Source organism: Hyla sarda, chromosome 5 (genome assembly GCF_029499605.1).
Source record: "Hyla sarda isolate aHylSar1 chromosome 5, aHylSar1.hap1, whole genome shotgun sequence".
Lineage (NCBI taxonomy): Eukaryota > Metazoa > Chordata > Amphibia > Anura > Hylidae > Hyla > Hyla sarda.
In genome coordinates, this window is record NC_079193.1 from 249,029,716 (window position 1) to 249,048,281 (window position 18,566).

Genomic DNA, 18,566 nt, shown 5'->3' on the forward strand with positions numbered 1-18,566 from the left:
CACTAAGTTTGGTTGCAAAACACTTGAAAGTTTATTACTTAACTTAGTGTTTCCAAACCAGTGTTCCTCCAGCTGTTGCAAAACTACAACTCCCAGCATGCACGGACAGCCAAAGGGCATGCTCGGAGTTTGCAACAGCTGGATGTTTGCCCCCTCCCCCCAATGTGAATGTACAGGGTACACTCACATGGGCGGAGGTTTTTTTTTTTTTTGCAATATATTTTTATTCAACATTTTCAGAATAACACAAAAACATATCAGAAATATCACGATCCCCATCTGGGAAAAACAACGGACCGCGATCCAACATACAATACAATAACTGTCTTAAATGGGCGGAGGTTTACAGTGAGTGCTGCAAGTTTGAGATGGCGCAAATTTTGCGCTGCAGCTCAAACTTCCAGCGGCAAACTTGCTGTGAACCTCTGCCCATGTGACTGTACCCTAAAAACACTACACTACACTGACACTAACCTAAAATAAAAAGTAAAAAACACTACATATACACATACCCCTACACAGCCCCCCTCCCCCCAAAAAATGAAAAACGTCTGGTACGCTACTGTTTCCAAAACGGAGCCTCCAGCTGTTGCAAAATAATAACTCCCAGTATTGCCGGACAGCCATTGACTGTCCAGGCATGCTGGGAGTTTTGCAACAGCTGGAGGCACCCTGTTAGGGGTATTCTACGCCAGTGATTCCCAATGTCCACCCCTATGCAAATCCCTAATTCAGGCCTCAAATGCGCATGGCGCTCTCTCACTTTGGAGCCCTGTCGTATTTCAGGGCAACGGTTTTGGGACACATATGGGGTATCGCCGTACTCGGGAGATATTGCCTTACAAATTTTGGGGGGCTTTTTCTTCTTTAACCCCTTATGAAAAGGTGAAGTTGGGGTCTACACCAGCATGTTAGTGTAAAAAAATTAATTTTTTACACTGACATGCTGGTGTTGCCCTATACTTTTCATTTTCACAAGAGGTAAAAGGGAAAAAAGACCCTCTAAATTTGTAACGCAATTTCTCCTGAGTACGGAGATACCCCATATGTGGGCGCAAAGTGCTCTGGGGGCGCACAACAAGGCCCAGAAGGGAGAGTGCACCATGTACATTTGAGGCGATTTGCACAGGGGTGGCTGATTGTTACAGCAGTTCTGACAAACGCAAAACAATAAATATCCACATGTGACCCCATTTTGGAAACTACACCCCTCACGGAATGTAATAAGGGGTGCAGTGAGCATTTACACCCCACTGGTGTATGACAGATTTTTGGAACAGTGGTCTGTGAAAATGAAAAATAAAATTTTTGATTTGCACAGTCCACTGTTTCAAATATCTGTCAAACGCCAGTGGGGTGTAAATGCTCACTGCACCCCTTATTAAATTCCATGAGGGGTATAGTTTCCAAAATGGGGTCACATGTGGGGGGGGGGGGGGGGGTCCACTGTTCTGGCACCATAGGGGCTTCCTAAATGGGACATGCCCCCCAAAAACCCTTTCAGAAAAACTCACTCTCCAAAATCCCATTGTCGCTCCTTCCCTTCTGAGCCCTCTACTGCGCCCGCCGAACACTTTACATACGCATATGAGGTATTTCCTTACTCAAGAGAAATTGGGTTACCAATTTTAGGGTGATTTCTCTCCTTTTACCCCTTGTAAAAATTCAAAAATTGGGTCTACAAGAAAACGCGAGTGTAAAAAATGAAGATTTTGAATTTTCTCCTTCACTTTGCTGCTATTCCTGTGAAACACCTAAAGGGTTAAAACACTTACTGAATGTCATTTTGAATACTTTGGGGGGTGCAGTTTTTATAATGGGGTCATTTATGGGGTATTTCTAATATGAAGATCCTTAAAATCCACTTCCAACCTGAACTGGGCCCTGAAAAATTACGATTTTGAAAATCTTGAGAAAAATTGGAAAATTGCTGCGGAACTTTGAAGCCCTCTGGTGTCTTCCAAAAGTAAAAACTTGTCAATTTTTTAATGCAATCACAAAGTAGACATATTGTATATGTGAATCAATATGTAATTTATTTGGAATATCCATTTTCCTTTCAAGCAGAGACTTTCAAAGTTAGAAAAATGCAAAATTTTCAAAATTTTCATGACATTTTTAGATTTTTTACCAAGAAAGGATACAAATATCAGTGAAATTTTACCGATAACATAAAGTAGAATATGTGACGAAAAAACAATCTCGGAATCAGAATGATAAGTAAAAGCATTCCAGAGTTATTAATGTTTAAAGTGACAGTGGTCAGATTTTCAAAAAATGCCCAGGTCATGAAGGTGAAAATGGGCTGGGTCATGAAGGGATTAAGGACCAAGGGCGTACAGGTACGCCCTTGGTCCTGCTCTCCTGATATAACGCATGGTTACACAGTAACCCCGCGTCATATCACGGCGGGCCCGGCGTCATAGTGAAGCCGGGACCCGCCTCTAGTAGCGTGCAGCGCCGATCGCGGCACCGCGCGCTATTAACCCTTTAGCCGCGCGCTCAGAGCTGAGCCACGCGGCTAAAAGCGAAACCTAAAGTGGCCGGCTAGCCCAGTCGGGCTGTTCGGGATAGCCGCGGCTAATAGCGGCATCCCGAACAGCTGGCAGGACAGCGGGAGGGCCCCTACCTGCCTCCTCGCTGTCCGATCACCGAATGACTGCTCAGTGCCTGAGATCCAGGCATGAGCAGTCATGCGGCAGAATCGTTGATCACTGGTTTCCTATGAGAAACCAGTGATCAATGATGAAGATCAGTGTGTGCAGTGTTATAGGTCCCTATGGGACCTATAACACTGCAAAAAAAAAGTGAAAAAAAAAGTGAATAAAGATCATTTAACTCCTCCCCTATTAAAAGTTTGAATCACCCCCCTTTTCCAATAAAAAAAAACATTGTAACAGTGTAAATAAAAATAAACATATATGGTATCACCGCATGCGTAAATGTCCGAATTATAAAAATATATCATTAATTAAACCGCTCGGGCAATGGCGTGCGCGCCAAAAAATTCCAAAGTCCAAAATAGTGCATTTTTGGTCACTTTTTAAATCTTTTAAATAAAAAGCGAACAATAAGTCCTTTCAATGCAAAAATGGTACCGTTAAAAACTTCAGATCACGGCGCAAAAAATGAGCCCTCATACCGCCCCATACACGGAAAAATAAAAAAGTTATAGGGGTCAGAAGATGACAATTTTAAACGTATTAATTTTCCTGCATGTAGTTATGATTTTTTCCAGAAGTCCGACAAAATCAAACCTATATAAGTAGGGTATCATTTTAATCATATGGACCTACAGAATAAAGATAAGGTGTCATTTTTACCGAAACATTTATTACGTAGAAACGGAAGCCCCCAAAATTACAAAACGGCTTTTTTTTTTTCAATTTTGTCGCACATTGATTTTTTTTCCCGTTTCTCCGTAGATTTTTGGGCAAAATGACTGATGTCATTACAAAGTAGAATTGGTGGTGCAAAAAATAAGCCATCATATGGATTTTTAGGTGCAAAATTGAAAGAGTTATGATTTTTTAAAGGCAAGGAGCAAAAAACAAAAATGCAAAAACGGAAAACCCCCCGGTCCTTAAGGGGTTAAAATGGGGCAAAAGAGGTTGGCTCAAGCAGCTTCCCATTGAGCCTGTTTTGTTACCCAGCCTGAACTAAAGGGTCCATACAGCTACATGCAGCACTACAGTCTTCCACCACCAGGGGGAGCTCTGCCTGTACTCAGCGGCTTTAGCCCTCTGTCATTTGTCTTCTGAATCTTGTCTAGCCTGAGGCAGTGCCCACACACAATAAGCCACTCAGTCTTCTGTTGTCTATCTCTATGATTGTTACACATGGTGACTGAGGTTCCCGTGTGTGAGTATAGACTGTATATGGATTAAGTTCACTGTATTTTTCCAGCACTACTATTGGTGAGAATACACAAATTATTTTGTGAGGCTTTGGCTACTAAACTACAGACTTGTAGCTGTATAATGATGCCCTTACATTAGGTAGCATATTGAGATTGCAGATCGGTTTTAAATTTGGCACTTTCATAGGATGCCACCTTTGTAGTCAACTGTGTTGTTATTATTAAGTTGAAGTGTCTAGGAGTAACAGCTTGTAACCTTTGCAGTCAACAGCTACTGGCATTCTGTCTCTTATCTCCGCTGCCAGGTCCTATTCTGTACCTTGCTCCCTGCTCCCAACTGCTGCAATTCTATTGTTTCTTTCTTTCCTGAAGCTTCACCTCTGGTACATGCTTTTGGTTTGGTTATTTGAAGAGATAATACATGCATACAATACATACAAAACCTGTCCTCCTCCTATCCCAGCTTACCGTATTTTTCGCTCCATAAGACGCACCTGACCATAAGACGCACCAAGTATTTAGAGGAGTAGAACAAGAAAAAAAATAGGGCCCAGTAATGAAGAGTGTTGTAAGTAGAAAATTGCTTCTACACAGTGAAGAAACACACCTGGCACCGCTCTAGGGTGATTGATAAGTTTGTAATGCTGTCAGTAGGTTAGGCGCTTGTTCGCATCAGCTGGTGTGTTAGTGGTGCTCACGCTAGCAGATACAGTAAGGCAATCATCCAAAATAGCAGTAAGGAACAAAGCGGATCACTCACCACAAATTCAATGCTGTGCACTTTATTTAGAGATGATGACAGTGGCTATACATAGACAGATGGAACGGCAGGGAAGTAGGTGTTGTGGAGCCTCTTCCGGAGCGACGGTGCCGTTTCACGCTCTCTGGGCGTTTCCTCAGGCCCGCAATTGACATCACAGGTAATGCCTCCTTCATACAGACCATGTATTTCATAGCAATCAATGTAATAACAGATAAAATTTGTCTAATACATATAGACTATATAAAAACAGGAGAGCCGAACCTGGAACTTTAAAGAAAAGCTGAGAACTCATTCCGTTTATTTAGACCTATTGCACCTGTACCATCTAGCTCCGCTATCCAGCGGGCATCCTTTTGCAGCAGTGTTCTATGTCTATCTCCTCCTTTTTCAATAGGATCTACCTTCTCCAGACCGGCAAATTTTATGTGTTTAAAATTCCCTTCATGGGCTTCTTTTATGTGTGTAATTAATCTGGGCACCCCTTTCCCGGTTATTACCGACCTTGCATGTTCTCTTATCTTTCAAATAACCTCCTCTTCGTTTTTCCTATATAGAAAAATCTGCAGGGACATGTCAGGCAATATATTACATAAGTGGCTTTACAGGTTATTAATTGTTTGATGTCTATTATTTATGGACCTAACCTGAAAGTGCACTCAATAAGGTTAAATTCACACATGGAGCAATGTCCATATTAAAAAATTCCCTGTGGTTTTCTGTCAGCCATTATGTTTTTTTTATTTTTTGGCTATGTTTTTTATGTAGTCCCCTATTGTTCTATTTCATTTAAATGTGATGATCGGTCTGTTCGCTGCTGTTTCTTTTATATCCTGATCTTGTTCCAAAATGTACCAGTTACGATGAATAATGTCTAAGAGTGTTTGATTCATTGGGGAGTTGCAAAAAGAGAAAACGAATTTCTCTTTTCTTTTTTTCTTTTTATTTTCCTGTTCTTATACATTAACTCACTCCTTGGTTTTTGTTCTGCTCTTTAAAAAGCTTTATTCACCACCTTCGTAGGGTACCCTCTAACATGAAACCTATTTTTTTATTCCTCTGACTACTGTAAAATCCATCTTTTTTTTAGTTTATTCGTTTTAGTCTGATAAATTGACTATATGGCATGCTATCTTTCATTTTTCTCGGGTGGGAGCTGGAGTAATGTAGTAGGGCATTTTTTTGCTATACCCTTCCTGAAACCTTTTGTTTGTAATTTCTCCATTCTCAATGAATATCTCAATGTCCAAAAATTCGAGGGACAAATTACCGTACAGGTGTGTAAATGTCATGTTCACTTGGTTGGCATCATTGAGAGATCCCACGAATTCATTAAATGTGTCCACAAAACGTTTGAATAATTTGATGTTCCTTATGTATGGGTTTTTGGTGGTGAGTACTACTTCTTTCTCCAGTACAGACAGAAACAGGTTGGCAAATGCACAGGAGACCGGAGTCCCCATTGCTGTACCCTGTCTCTGTCTGTACCAGATGCCCTTATATTGGAAAGCGTTATATTCCAGGATGAATCTTAAAGATTCATCTATAAAATCAATAAATTCTTCTGATTTTTCCTGTCCAGCCAATAACTCTTGGGTCGCCTGTACACCTGCATCATGTGGGACACATCTATAGAAAATGGCTTATGCTCTGTTGCATCACTTCCATACACTGAATGGCCAATGGAGATGACGTCAGAACAAGTACAATACAGTGAGCTAAATGTTCAGCCTAGTGAGAGTTTTCAAAGATACTGAAAACTTTGTCATGTCGTTTTGGGAATTCAGATATTTATTTTGCACCAATATTCCCTTTCTGGACTATGGTAGGGAAGTTACACTGATGACCACCTCCTCATTTGGATGGGTTAGATGGTCTTCTGTGCCACCACATGCAGAGTACATCAACAACAATCCATTCCGGCTGAGGTTCACCCATCAAGTGGAAGGATCACAAGTTTCATTGGAATGTCACACTGCAGTCAGCGTATCACCGGCCACAGCGATGTCCCGGTCATGTAAGGAGCCCAGGCAGCAGGGGGAAAACAGGGTCCTTACATGACAGTGTAATCCCCGGCCGGGGCGGAACATTGCTGTGGCCGGCGATACACTGACTGCAGTTTGATGTTACGAGCCTAAGAAGCGGGGAGCCGAGCAGCGCCGAAGGACCGGGATGCCAATATCAGCACAACGGGGGAACGTAGGAAGGTGAGTTAAAGTTTTTAGTTTTTTGGTTTTTTTTGCAGCCCGGACACAAGGGAAGGGAAAGGTTTTGCACTGCAATTCTCCTTTAAAAAGTAATTCTAAATCGCTCCCCACCCTGGTTTTGCAATATTGACCTCAGTTCACACACAAAAAAAGACATTGTTCAGCGGTTTTTACCCATTCTTTATTCTTTACTCCATTAAAAAACAATTTTTTCTAAATCAACTGATGCCAGAAAGTTAAACAAATTTGTGAATTACTTCTATTTAAAAATCGTAACCCTTCCAGTACTTAGCTGCTGTATGCTCCACAGAATGTTATTTTCTTTTTAAATTTCTTTTCTGCCTGATCATAGTTCTTTTCTGCTGACACCTCTGACTGTCTCAAGGACTGTCAAGAGCAGGATAGGTTTGCTATGGGGATTTGCTCCTGCTCTTGTCAGTTCCTGAGACAAACAGAGGTGTCAGTAGATAGCAATGTGGTCAGACAGAAAATAAATTTATAAAGAAAAGGACTTTCTGTGGAGTATACAGCAGCTGATAAATACCTGAAGGGTTAATATTTTTTTTAAATGGAAATAATTTACAAAACTGTTTAATGTTCTGTCACCAGTTAATAAAAATTTTTTTTTTACACCAGAGTACCCCTTTAACCCCTTAACCCCTTAAAGACCAAGGACGTACCGGTATGTCCTTGGTCCTGCTCCCGTGATATAACACGGGGTTACACGGTAACCCCGCATCATATCACGGCGGGCCTGGCATCATAGTGAAGCTGGGACCCGCTGCTAATAGCGCGCAATTAACCCTTTAGCCGCGCGCTCAAAGTGAAAGTAAAAGTAAAAACTGCCGGTTAGCTCAGTGGGCTGTTCGGGATAGCCGCGGCGAAATCGCGGCATCCCGAACAGCTTACAGGACAGCAGGAGGGTCCCTACCTGCCTCCTTGCTGTCCTATCGCCAAATGACTGCTCAGTGCCTGAGATCCAGGCATGAGCAGTCAAACGGCAGAATCATCGATCACTGGTTTCCTATGAGAAACCAGTGATCAATGATAAAGATCAGTGTGTGCAGTGTTATAGGTCCCTATGGGAGCTATAACACTGCAAAAAAAAGTGAAAAAAAAAGTGAATAAAGAGCATTTAACCCCTCCCCTATAAAAAGTTTGAATCACCCCCCTTTTCCCATAAAAAAAAACAGTGTAAATAAAAATAAAAATAAACATATATGGTATCACCGCGTGCGGAAATGTCCGAATTATAAAAAATATATAGTTAATTAAACCGCTCGGTCAATGGCGTACGCGCAAAAAAATTGATAAGTCCTATCAATGCAAAAATAGTACCGTTAAAAACTTCAGATCATGGCGCAAAAAATGAGCCCTCAAACCACCCCATACACGGAAAAATAAAAAAGTTATAGGGGTCAGAAGATGACAATTTTAAACGTATAAATTTTCCTGCATGTAGTTATGATTTTTTCCAGAAGTACGACAAAATCAAACCTATATAAGTAGGGTATCATTTTAATTGTATGGACCTACAGAATAAAGATAAGGTGTCACTTTTACCGAAAAATTTACTACGTAGAAACGGAAGCCCCCAAAATTTACAAAACAGCGGGTTTTTTTTTCAATTTTGTTGCACAATGATTTTTTTTCCATTTCACCGTAGATTTTTGGGCAAAATGACTGATGTCATTACAAAGTAGAATTGGTGGTGCAAATAATAAGCCATCATATGGATTTTTAGGTGCAAAATTGAAAGAGTTATGATTTTTTAAAGGCAAGGTGCAAAAATACGAAAATGCAAAAACGGAAAAAACCCCAGTCCTTAAGGGGTTAAGGACTCAGCCCATTTGGACCTTAAGGACTCAGACAATTTTATTTGTATGTTTTCGTTTTTTTCCTCCTCCCCTTCAAAAAATCATAACTCTTTTATATTTTCATCCACAGACTAGTATGAGGGCTTGTTTTTTGCGCGACCAGTTGTCCGTTGTAATGCCATCACTCACTTTATCATAAAATGTATGGTGCAATCAAAAAAATACTATTTGTGTGGGGAAATTAAAAAGAAAACCACAATTTTGCAAATTTTGGAAGGTTTTGTTTTCACGCCGTACAAGTTATGGTAAAAATGATGTGTTTTTTACTCTCTGGGTCAATACGATTAAAATGATACCCATGATTATACACTTTTCTATTACTGTTACGCTTAAAAAAAATCGCAAACTTTTTAACCAAATTAGTACGTTTAAAATCCCCCTATTTTGAAGACCTATAACTTTTTCATTTTTCCGTATAAGCGGTGGTATGAGGGCTCATTTTTTGCGCCATGATCTGTACTTTTTTATTAATACCATATTTGCTTATACAAAACTTTTATTATAAAAAGCAGCTATTTTGGACTTTTTTTTATTTTACGTTCACGCCGTTCACCGTACGGGATGATTTACATTTTATTTTAATATTTCTGATATTTACGCATGCGGCGATACCAAATATGTATATACACTTTTTGGGGGTAAAATAGGGAAAATGGGACAATTTACGTTTTTATTGGGGGAGGGGGTTTTTCACATTTTTTTTAACTAAATTTTTTTACTTTTTTTACTTTTATTTTTACACTTTAATAGTCTCCATAGGGGACTACTTAAAGCAAGCACTCGATTGCTAATCCTGTTCAGTGCTATGTATAGGACACAGCACTGATCAGGGTTATCGGTCATCTTCTGCTCCGGTCTGCGGGAAGGCAGATCAGAGCAGAAGACGCCGGGAAGGCAACGGAGGCAGGTGAGGGGACCTTCGTCTGCTGTGCAGGATAATTGGATCGCCGCGGCAGCGCTGCGGGCGATCCGATCATCCTGTTAAGTGACCGCGATGCTGCAGATGCTGTGATCGGTATTGATCACGGCATCTGAGGGGTTAATGGCGGACATCCTCGGGATCGCGGGTGTCCGCCATTACCGGCGGGTCCCTGGCTGCGATCCACAGCCGGGACCTGCCGCGCATGATGCCGGCATCGCTCCGATGCCCGCGGTTATGCTCAGGACGTAAATATACGTCCTGGTGTGTTAAGTACCACGTCACCAGGATGTACATTTACGTCCTGCTTCGTTAAGGGGTTAACATTTCTGACATAAAATTTCAGTAACATGTTGGTAGCCTCCCTGAAAGCATAGGCCATTAAAAAAGGTCACAGCAGACAAGGGGAGATTTGGCAAAAAAAACTTAGAGATCATGAAGTATTTTGGATGTACCAATTGGATACCACTACCCCGAATGGTTAAAATCTTAAGAGAGATTTAATGTTCTACTATTTATTCACTTTATCTTAGGGGTGGTGTGCTACCCAATTGTCTATGCTAATAGCAATAATTATAAAACCAATGCCTAGATCATAGGGTACGGGAAAAAAAACTGTTCAGCATTTATCTATCGTAAATATACTGTAAATATGCGAACATAGAAATTAAAGTATATAGGCCATATACTGTCTATGTATATATAGATGTATATATAAATGCAAAGCAGCTCATCACACCACCTTCTCAGGTTTCATGCCCAAAGATCAGCGTTAGCTCCAGTTACGAAGTCTCAGAAACTGATTGGGATTTATGCCAATCTCACCACAGCCAAGCCAGAACACCCTGCTCTGTACTGACGAGGGGCAAGCACCCCGAAACAGCTGTCTGCAGATGGGTCTTCTTTCCTTGCAGGGAGAATTCTGGCTTGGCATAAATCTCAATCAGTTTCTGAGACTTCGTAACTGGAGCAAGAGCTGATCTTAGGGCATGCTACTTGAGAAGGTGGTGTGATGAGTTGCTTTGTATATTCCTTTACCCAGAAAGCCCACGGAGTTCTAATGGCCTCTTTGAATCTTCGTTCACGTCGGAAGCGGTGCTCCTCCCTAAGGAGAATACTTATCCCTTTTAGCTAACATATACATCAAAAGTACATGTATGTAAATAGGATCTGTTATGTTGCAACATTTTAGCATGATATATAGTCTATAAAGGATCAGGGCTGCCATCAGAAATTTTGGGGCCCCTTACACAGCTTGTAGTCTGGGAAGCCCCCCGAACCCCGCTCACTGTGGCACATGCTAAATTTTATCTTGGTATCGGGTCTTAAAAACATAAAATAATATGGCAACTCCATATTAGTTCTAGAGTGACTAAATAATACCACCATACTGTAAGGAAATAAAAGCCACTATACACAGACCAGTATCACTAACACCACCACAATACAAGGGATGTATAATTCACACCATGACCACTACCATCACCACTGACTAACACTGCTTTATTGTTATTGAATAAAAAACAAATAAAATAAAATCCTTTTCAAAGGATTCTGACTGATTGACTGATTGTATGTAGTCATTCAATCAATCAGCAAGCAGTGTACAGTGGCGGGCCCCCAGTGGTCAGTGAGTGACAGACACAGTCACTCACTGACAAGCTAAAAAAAAAAAAAAAGGACAGAGCCGGCCGGGCCCCCCTGAAGCTCATGGCCCCTTACAGGAGTAGGGGTTTTACCCCCCTGATGGTGGCCCTGTAAAGGCAAATTCCTCTAAGATGTTAGGTTACAGTGCACACTATACATCAAATGCAGCTAGGAAGTGAGGTAGTTTGAGCGATCTCTGATAGTATATGTTTTATACTTCTAATGTTTTTTGCTAATTTTTATTGAGCGTTTGAGACCACAACATAATCGAATATATACCAAGTCTGGGTGTTGGCTTGTCACACTTCACCTGAGGCATGAGGTGTGTCTTTCCCTCCGATTATGAGCACCTATAAATACCTGGTCTCAGTTGTGCCATCCATGACAAAGTATGTCAGAAACGCATTTGGTCTGAACACAGTGCCAAGTGCTGTACTGCAAATTTTATGGAACAAACAATAAAGGCTAATGTTTCAAAACTCACATAGGGCTGGACATTTCCCTCATTCTTCAAGTCTTTTGAGGGCTGGAACCGAGCCCTGTCCATGCCGAGGAAAGAGAGAGAACCTGAGAGGTGAGCTGGTGTTTCGGTGCCGCAATGCATGCTTGTTTGTATACCTTCACAATAGTACTGCAGCATTGTCCCATTGAAGTGAATGGGGCAACACCACAATACCTTGTATCATCATAGCTAATAGTAACTTGCCATGGTCACTCCAAATAGCTGATCAATAGAGGTGCCAGGAATAAGACCCCCTCTTATGTAATATTCATAGCCAATCCACTTTAAATGTAAATCTGGAATTAAAAGAAATATACAAAATTAAAGATAAGCAAATATTTGCTGCTACCATATGCCATGTTCATTCCCATTTATTTATCTTAATATGTTTTACCTTTTTACATTTTAATTTTATGCAGATTATGAATGTACAAATTGAAAATCTCACTTTGCATAGAATCACTTAGCTACCGATTTAATCTTCAAATTCCACTGATTTCTTTTCTCTTAATATGCCTCATAGACAACACGCATAAAAGCAGTATAATAAAGTGCAACAAATACTAAAAGAGAAGAATAGAGGGCATAAAATTCCTTCACAGTTTGCTAATTTTTTTGTTGTCACATAATGGTATGTTTTGGATCAAAGCTTTATTTTCCATTTCTCATATGTAATCACTAATTTCCATGTTGAGAGATTAAGTGGAAATAATGACAGATTATTTTCAGATGCCATATATATAATGAATGTGACTAATGATAATTGCTTTATCAGGCTTTGTATGAAAGGTTAGAGCATTGAAAAAGGTTAGACACTTGAGAAATGTTAGACGTTTGATTAAAAGCAAAACCTACCATGACCTATTATCCTTCTCTTATCCTTCTATTATCCTATAAATTTATCAGATTGTTTATCAGCACCACATGGTAAAGTACAATCAGGGGTTAAGCTATAGAGGGTGCAGAGGCGTTAATAAACTCAGGCCAAGGTGCTTAATGTGTATCCCACACAAAAAAATAAAATATATATATATCTCAGTAATGTACACATGTACATATAATTTTTATGCATCAAGCGCCTGGGTCTCTCCATCCAATCATTGCAGGCTCCTCTGTAACCCCCTTCTTGCTTTTTTTGTATGCTGCAGTCTGATAGGACAGGAGTGAGCACAGAGGAGTGCTAGATAGGATTATGTCCTGGATGTTATGGGTTGTTTTTATAAGCCCTGATTTTATAAGCCATGTTTTCTATAAAAAGGAAATACAATTTTCCTAGGAAGTATATAAGAAAGGTTAATGTTTTGCCAAGATGTACAACATAGAAAAAGTTTTTGAATCTGACAATTAGCCCACAACTCCTCTTTCATGTAAGATGACACTATATTAGATAGGTTAGGGTCTTACAGATTTAGCATTTGGGCACAGAAACTTTAAGCTACATTCCTGCTACAAAGTAAATTATATACCGTATTTATCAGTGCTTAACACGCATTGTTTAGGCAAAACATTTTTGCCTAAAGTCTATCTGCGTGTTGTACGCCGATAAGCCGCTGCAGTTCAATGATTTAAAGTGGGCGTTTTAAATCAATGAACTGCAGCGGCTTTTGCGGGGCCAGAGACCTGCCATCGCTGCCCGCTTTTCTGCCCCTGCCTATCCTGGGGTCCAGAGACCGCCGCCACCACTGCCCCATTGCCTCCCCATCCCCTGTTTTATAATTACAGTACCTGTTCCTGGGGTCCGCGCTGCTTCTGGCTCCGGCGGTGTCCTGCGATGTTGCTATGCGTTTCGCTGTGCAATGACTATTGATGTCTTCAACGCAATGTCACAGTCAGTGGCCCGGCACACAGTGAAAGCTAAGGATGCCTCGGGAGCCAGAAGCAGCGTGGACCTCGGGAACAGGTTATTATACAACTGGGGATGGGGGAGGTAATGGGGCAGCGGCGGCAGCAGTCTCTGGATAGCCAGGTGGAGGGAAGCGGAGGCAGCAGCAGGACTCTAGACCCCAGGAAAGGCAAGGGGAGAGAAGCAGGCAGCGATGGCGGTCTCTGACCCTGCAAAAGCCGTGCTTCTGCGGGGTCAGAAACAGTCTAACAGGGTATACACATACACACACGCACTCTCATTTTACCAAGGATATTGGGGTGAAAAACTTTTTTTACCCCAATATCCTTGGAAAAATGAGGGTGCGTGGTATACCCCGATAAATACGGTAGGTAAATCCACTTTTCACTTTTAAAACTTTTCTTTATAAAATGATATGCTTATTCCCTTACTGTCTCCGTTAAAGGACAAATCAAATACCCATTAAATGAAATGTCTCTTTCTTTCCGATAAAGGATTGTCAACCTTAATTTTAATTCTTTTTGCGTTTTCGAATTTACTTCACATATTACTTTGCAATATACACTGGCAATTACACCAAATAACATAGGCTTAAATTGTTTTACTATTAATAAAGAAATAAATTAATCTGAGATGATTTTCGTGTATTTACTGGACTGTAAATAATAACAAACAAATTGTGAGTATCAAACTTAAAAACTGTTATACATTTTTTCCATCAATAAACAAGTTAACCATTTTTATTTTTTTCATGCTTACACCAACAGTCAAATATCAAACATGAGGTTAAAATATGAGTAAACTTGCATATTATTTATCCAATTGAGGCTGATGTTTTTGAGGCATGAGTTAGCATACCCCACTGTTTTATTGTGCATTGCTTCCATGCAAGAGGAAATTATGCTTCCTAACACCAGCAAAACATATTCAGGATTTAAGTAGAAAATAATCTGAAACTTTGACAATAGTATGTGGCCAAATTAAAAGCATATTTCAGGATTTTTTTTATTTGACGATTCAACAGGGGCTGTAAAGTTAGTTTTGTTATTATTATTATTATTTTTGCCCCAATGTTTATTTTTAACAGCATACAAAATTAGTGTTGTCTCAGGTTTTCCCAAGTTGCAGTGCAGCCCAAGATGTTACATCACTAGTCAGGTGATGATAGGGAGCGTGTCTGCTTCAATGGGTGGAGTGACCGCTGGGTGGGAGAGAGATCATTCTGCAGTGAACTGTAGTTTTGCAACCGCTGTAGGAACCCTGGTCAGAAAACACTGATCTGTTGCATGGAAAGGATCACAGGTGTGTTTCAATGGGTGGGGTGGCTGATTTAGGGAGGGAAAGAAACGACCTTACACTTACGGAACACCGCCATTTAACCCCAAGACAAGCACAGATCTTACCTAAGCATGTCCATTACTGTCTGGAAGGTAAGTACTAAAATTAGCTTATGGTGAATAACCCCTTTAATCCCCAGACATACATTTAGAGTACCTCCAATAAAATAAAATAAAAATAAAAAAAGCAACAAAAATTTGCAATGCTTTCAAATCCTTATGTAAATTGCCTAAGTAAAGCCTTTTCTCTGTGGATTAGTAAAAGTATCCAGAAGAAAAGGAATTATTGGTTTTCTGATCTGCTAAATAAGTGCATTAATATTGATCCATCTATAATCAAACTGCCTTTTTAACAGACAGTTACATATTATACCTTATCCATGTATATTCTTTAAAAAATAAATAACAAAAGAACTAGTGAATGGGTCTAATTAGTGAATTAAAATAAGCTTAGTGTCCAGCATGTAATTTAATAAGACTGAGGAATCACACGTTGGTATACCATGTGTTGGTGCCAGATGCAGACCTCAATGAATTTCCCTCTTATGTCCAGAACTGTGTTAAAGGGATATTCCAGGATTTTTTTTTATTTGACTATGTTACAGGGGCTGTAAAGTTAGAGTAGTTCATAATATAGTGTCTGTACCCGTGTGGGATGGTTTTCTCACAATTCTTATGTGATTTTCACTCCAATATTTATTTTTAACAGCATACAAAATGACTGTTGTCTCAGATATTTCCCAGGTTACAATGCGGCCGAGACCTGACTCACTAGTCAGGTGATGACAGGGAGCTTGTCTGCTTCAATGGGTGGAGCGATCGTTTGGTGGGAGAGAGATCAATCTGCAACTAATGCAACAGCTGTAGGCACCCTGATTGAAAACCACAGGTCTTTTGAATGGATGCAGCTCATTTATGTTTCAATGGGAGGGTTGGCTGATGTGTGGGAGGGAGGAAAATGGAATTGTGGCATTTGTAGTCAAAACAAGAAAAGTCAAACAGGAAATGCCAGTTCAAAAAAAGCTAGCCACAATGTTATGGTAATCTCACACCATAGCCATTTATCCCCAAGACAAGTGCAGATCCTTTCTAAGCATGTCCATTACTGCCTGCCAGGTATGTACTAAAATCACCTTATGGTGGAGAACCCCTTTAAGGATGTGGTAAACTGCAATTATTATACATTAGATTTTAAGAAATCCGTACTCCTAATTCCCCTTATTGGGAATTTAAAGGGGTTCTCCGGTGCTTAGACATCTTATCCCCTATCCAAAGGATAGGGGATAAGATGCCTGATCGCGGGAGTCCCGCCGCTGGGGACCCCCGTGATCTTGCATGCGTGTTCGCTCCAGGTCTGATTACCGGCGACCACAGGGCCGACGGCGTGTGACATCACGCCTCCGCCCCCCGTGTGACATCACGCTCTGCCCCTCAATGAAAGCCTATGGGAGGGGGCATGATTGCTGTCACGCCCCCTCCCATAGGCTTGCATTGAGGGGCAGAGCGTGACATCACACGGGGGCAGAGGCGTGACGTCACACGCCGTCGGCCCTGTGTTTTAATATATTTTTATAATCTTATATGGTACATGAACATTGATGGACTGTCACCGATTTAAACAAGTGATCATCCTATTTTCCAGTAAGAGTACCACCCAAGCCCATGGACTTTGCCTGATATTGCAGCTCAGCTCTATTCCTATGAATAGGAATAGGCTGCTATTGCAGACAAATCTCAAGGGCAATGTGTGTTTCTGTTTCTGCGAAATTACATATTTAAAATATTCTAATCTGGGACAACTGCTTTGAAATCACATTGATTACCAATTGCTAAAAAGGTCACTTTTTATATGTTTTGTCACCCATTCCTGTACTACTGTTTCTCAGTATTTTGTGTTTTTTTTAGGTACCACTTCATTTAGCATGTTGGCCTTAATATGTGGAGCATCTTCCCTTGTTATTGTTGTGATCTTCACGATAGCAGCTTTATGTCTTGTAAGGTGAGTGTTATGTATGCTTACTTGGGCAGCTAAAGCTCTTTCAGGTATGATATGTAAAATATATTTTGTCTCAAATTAAAAAAAAAACTATTTTTATCAATTTTATGTAGGTTTAGCTTTATTTAAGGAATCTTGAAATCTGCAGAACTTTAAATATTTTGTTGTTTTTTGAATCCATAGTCCCCTCATACTGGTTTTATATTTAACTATCCCATTCTCGATGGTTACTCGTTTCTGAATGCAAACTAAATTTTAATTACATGTATTATGGTCATTAGTGATGTCGCGAACATAAAATTTTCGGTTCGCGAATGGCGAACGCGAACTTCCGCAAATGTTCCGCAAACCGGGCGAACCGCCATTGACTTCAATGGGCAGGTGAATTTTAAAACCCACAGGGACTCTTTCTGGACACAATAGTGATTTAAAAGTTGTTTCTAGGGAACTAATACCTGGACTGTGGTGTGCTGGAGGGGGATCCATGGCAAAACTCCCATGGAAAATTACATAGTTGATGCAGAGTCTGGTTTTAATCCATAAAGGGCATAAATCACCTATTATTCCTAAAATTCTTTGGAATAACGTGCTTTAGCCCCTTTTAGGCAGCACACAGTTAGATCCCCCCTTTAGGCAGCACATAGATTCCCCCATATTAGGCAGCACATAGTTAGAGCCCCCTTTAGGCAGCACATAGATTCCCCCATATTAGGCAGCACATAGTTAGAGCCCCCTTTAGGCAGCACATAGTTAGATCCCCCCTTTAGGCAGCACATAGATTACCCCATATTAGGCAGCACATAGTTAGAGCCCCCCTTTAGGCAGCACATAGTGGGACTTGAACAAGGCTGACCCTCCACTTCCTAAGCCTGCAGCATGCTGAATGAGGGTAAAATGGCGTCCGTGCAAGAGGTAGGAGGGTCTGGAAGGGAGGGACTGCTGCTGATTGGCTGTAATGTGTCTGGTGACTCTTACTCACAGGGTCAAAGTTTACTGCAATGTTAAAGTATAGGGGGCGGATCGAACTTCACATATGTTCGCCCGGCGATGCGAACGCGAACATGCTAAATTCGCAGGGAACTGTTCGCCGGCGAACAATTCGCGACATCTCTAATGGTCATATGCTATGTTTGATTTTGCTTTAGGATAGAGAAATGGAAGGCACCCCATTAGACAATTGGTCCGTGGCAGATTCTTTTATTGAATCGGTGCAGACAACTTACAAATTTGGAATGCCAGACTGACAGAGACAGATATGATTGACAGCCATTTTGCACCATTCCAAGGCGCTTCGATGGACGAAATGGTGTGAAAAGGTTGTCAATCATACCTGTGAGTCAGGCGTTCCACATTTGTAAGTTGTCTGCACTGATTCAATAAAATAATCTGCCACGGATCGATTGTCTAACAGTGAGTCCCTTCCATTTCTCTCTCTAACGCTTTTAATTGGACTGTGTCTTTATGGGAATAGAGTAACTCTGTGATCGGGGGAGTGGATCCCATGCTGTAATGTACATTGCTAAGCTTACTCTGGGCTCTGCAGGCTTAAAGAGATATAATTGTGAGCAGTGCCGGCTGCTGTGTCTTTAAGATTGTTTGCTATGTTGGATTTGTAAAAC

General features: G+C 40.8%; 1 protein-coding gene across 8 annotated transcripts in view; it reads left to right on the top strand.

Annotated features, from left to right (window-relative positions):
- LOC130273931 (CD226 antigen-like) overlaps positions 1-18,566 on the top strand; it is a 122,642-nt gene that overhangs the window by 76,685 nt on the left and 27,391 nt on the right. For all 8 annotated transcript variants that reach the window (XM_056521467.1, XM_056521471.1, XM_056521463.1 and 5 more), the window contains exon 5: positions 16,857-16,950. In XM_056521467.1, the coding sequence (XP_056377442.1) occupies positions 16,857-16,950 (94 nt within the window). The remainder of the gene's footprint in view (positions 1-16,856; positions 16,951-18,566) is intronic.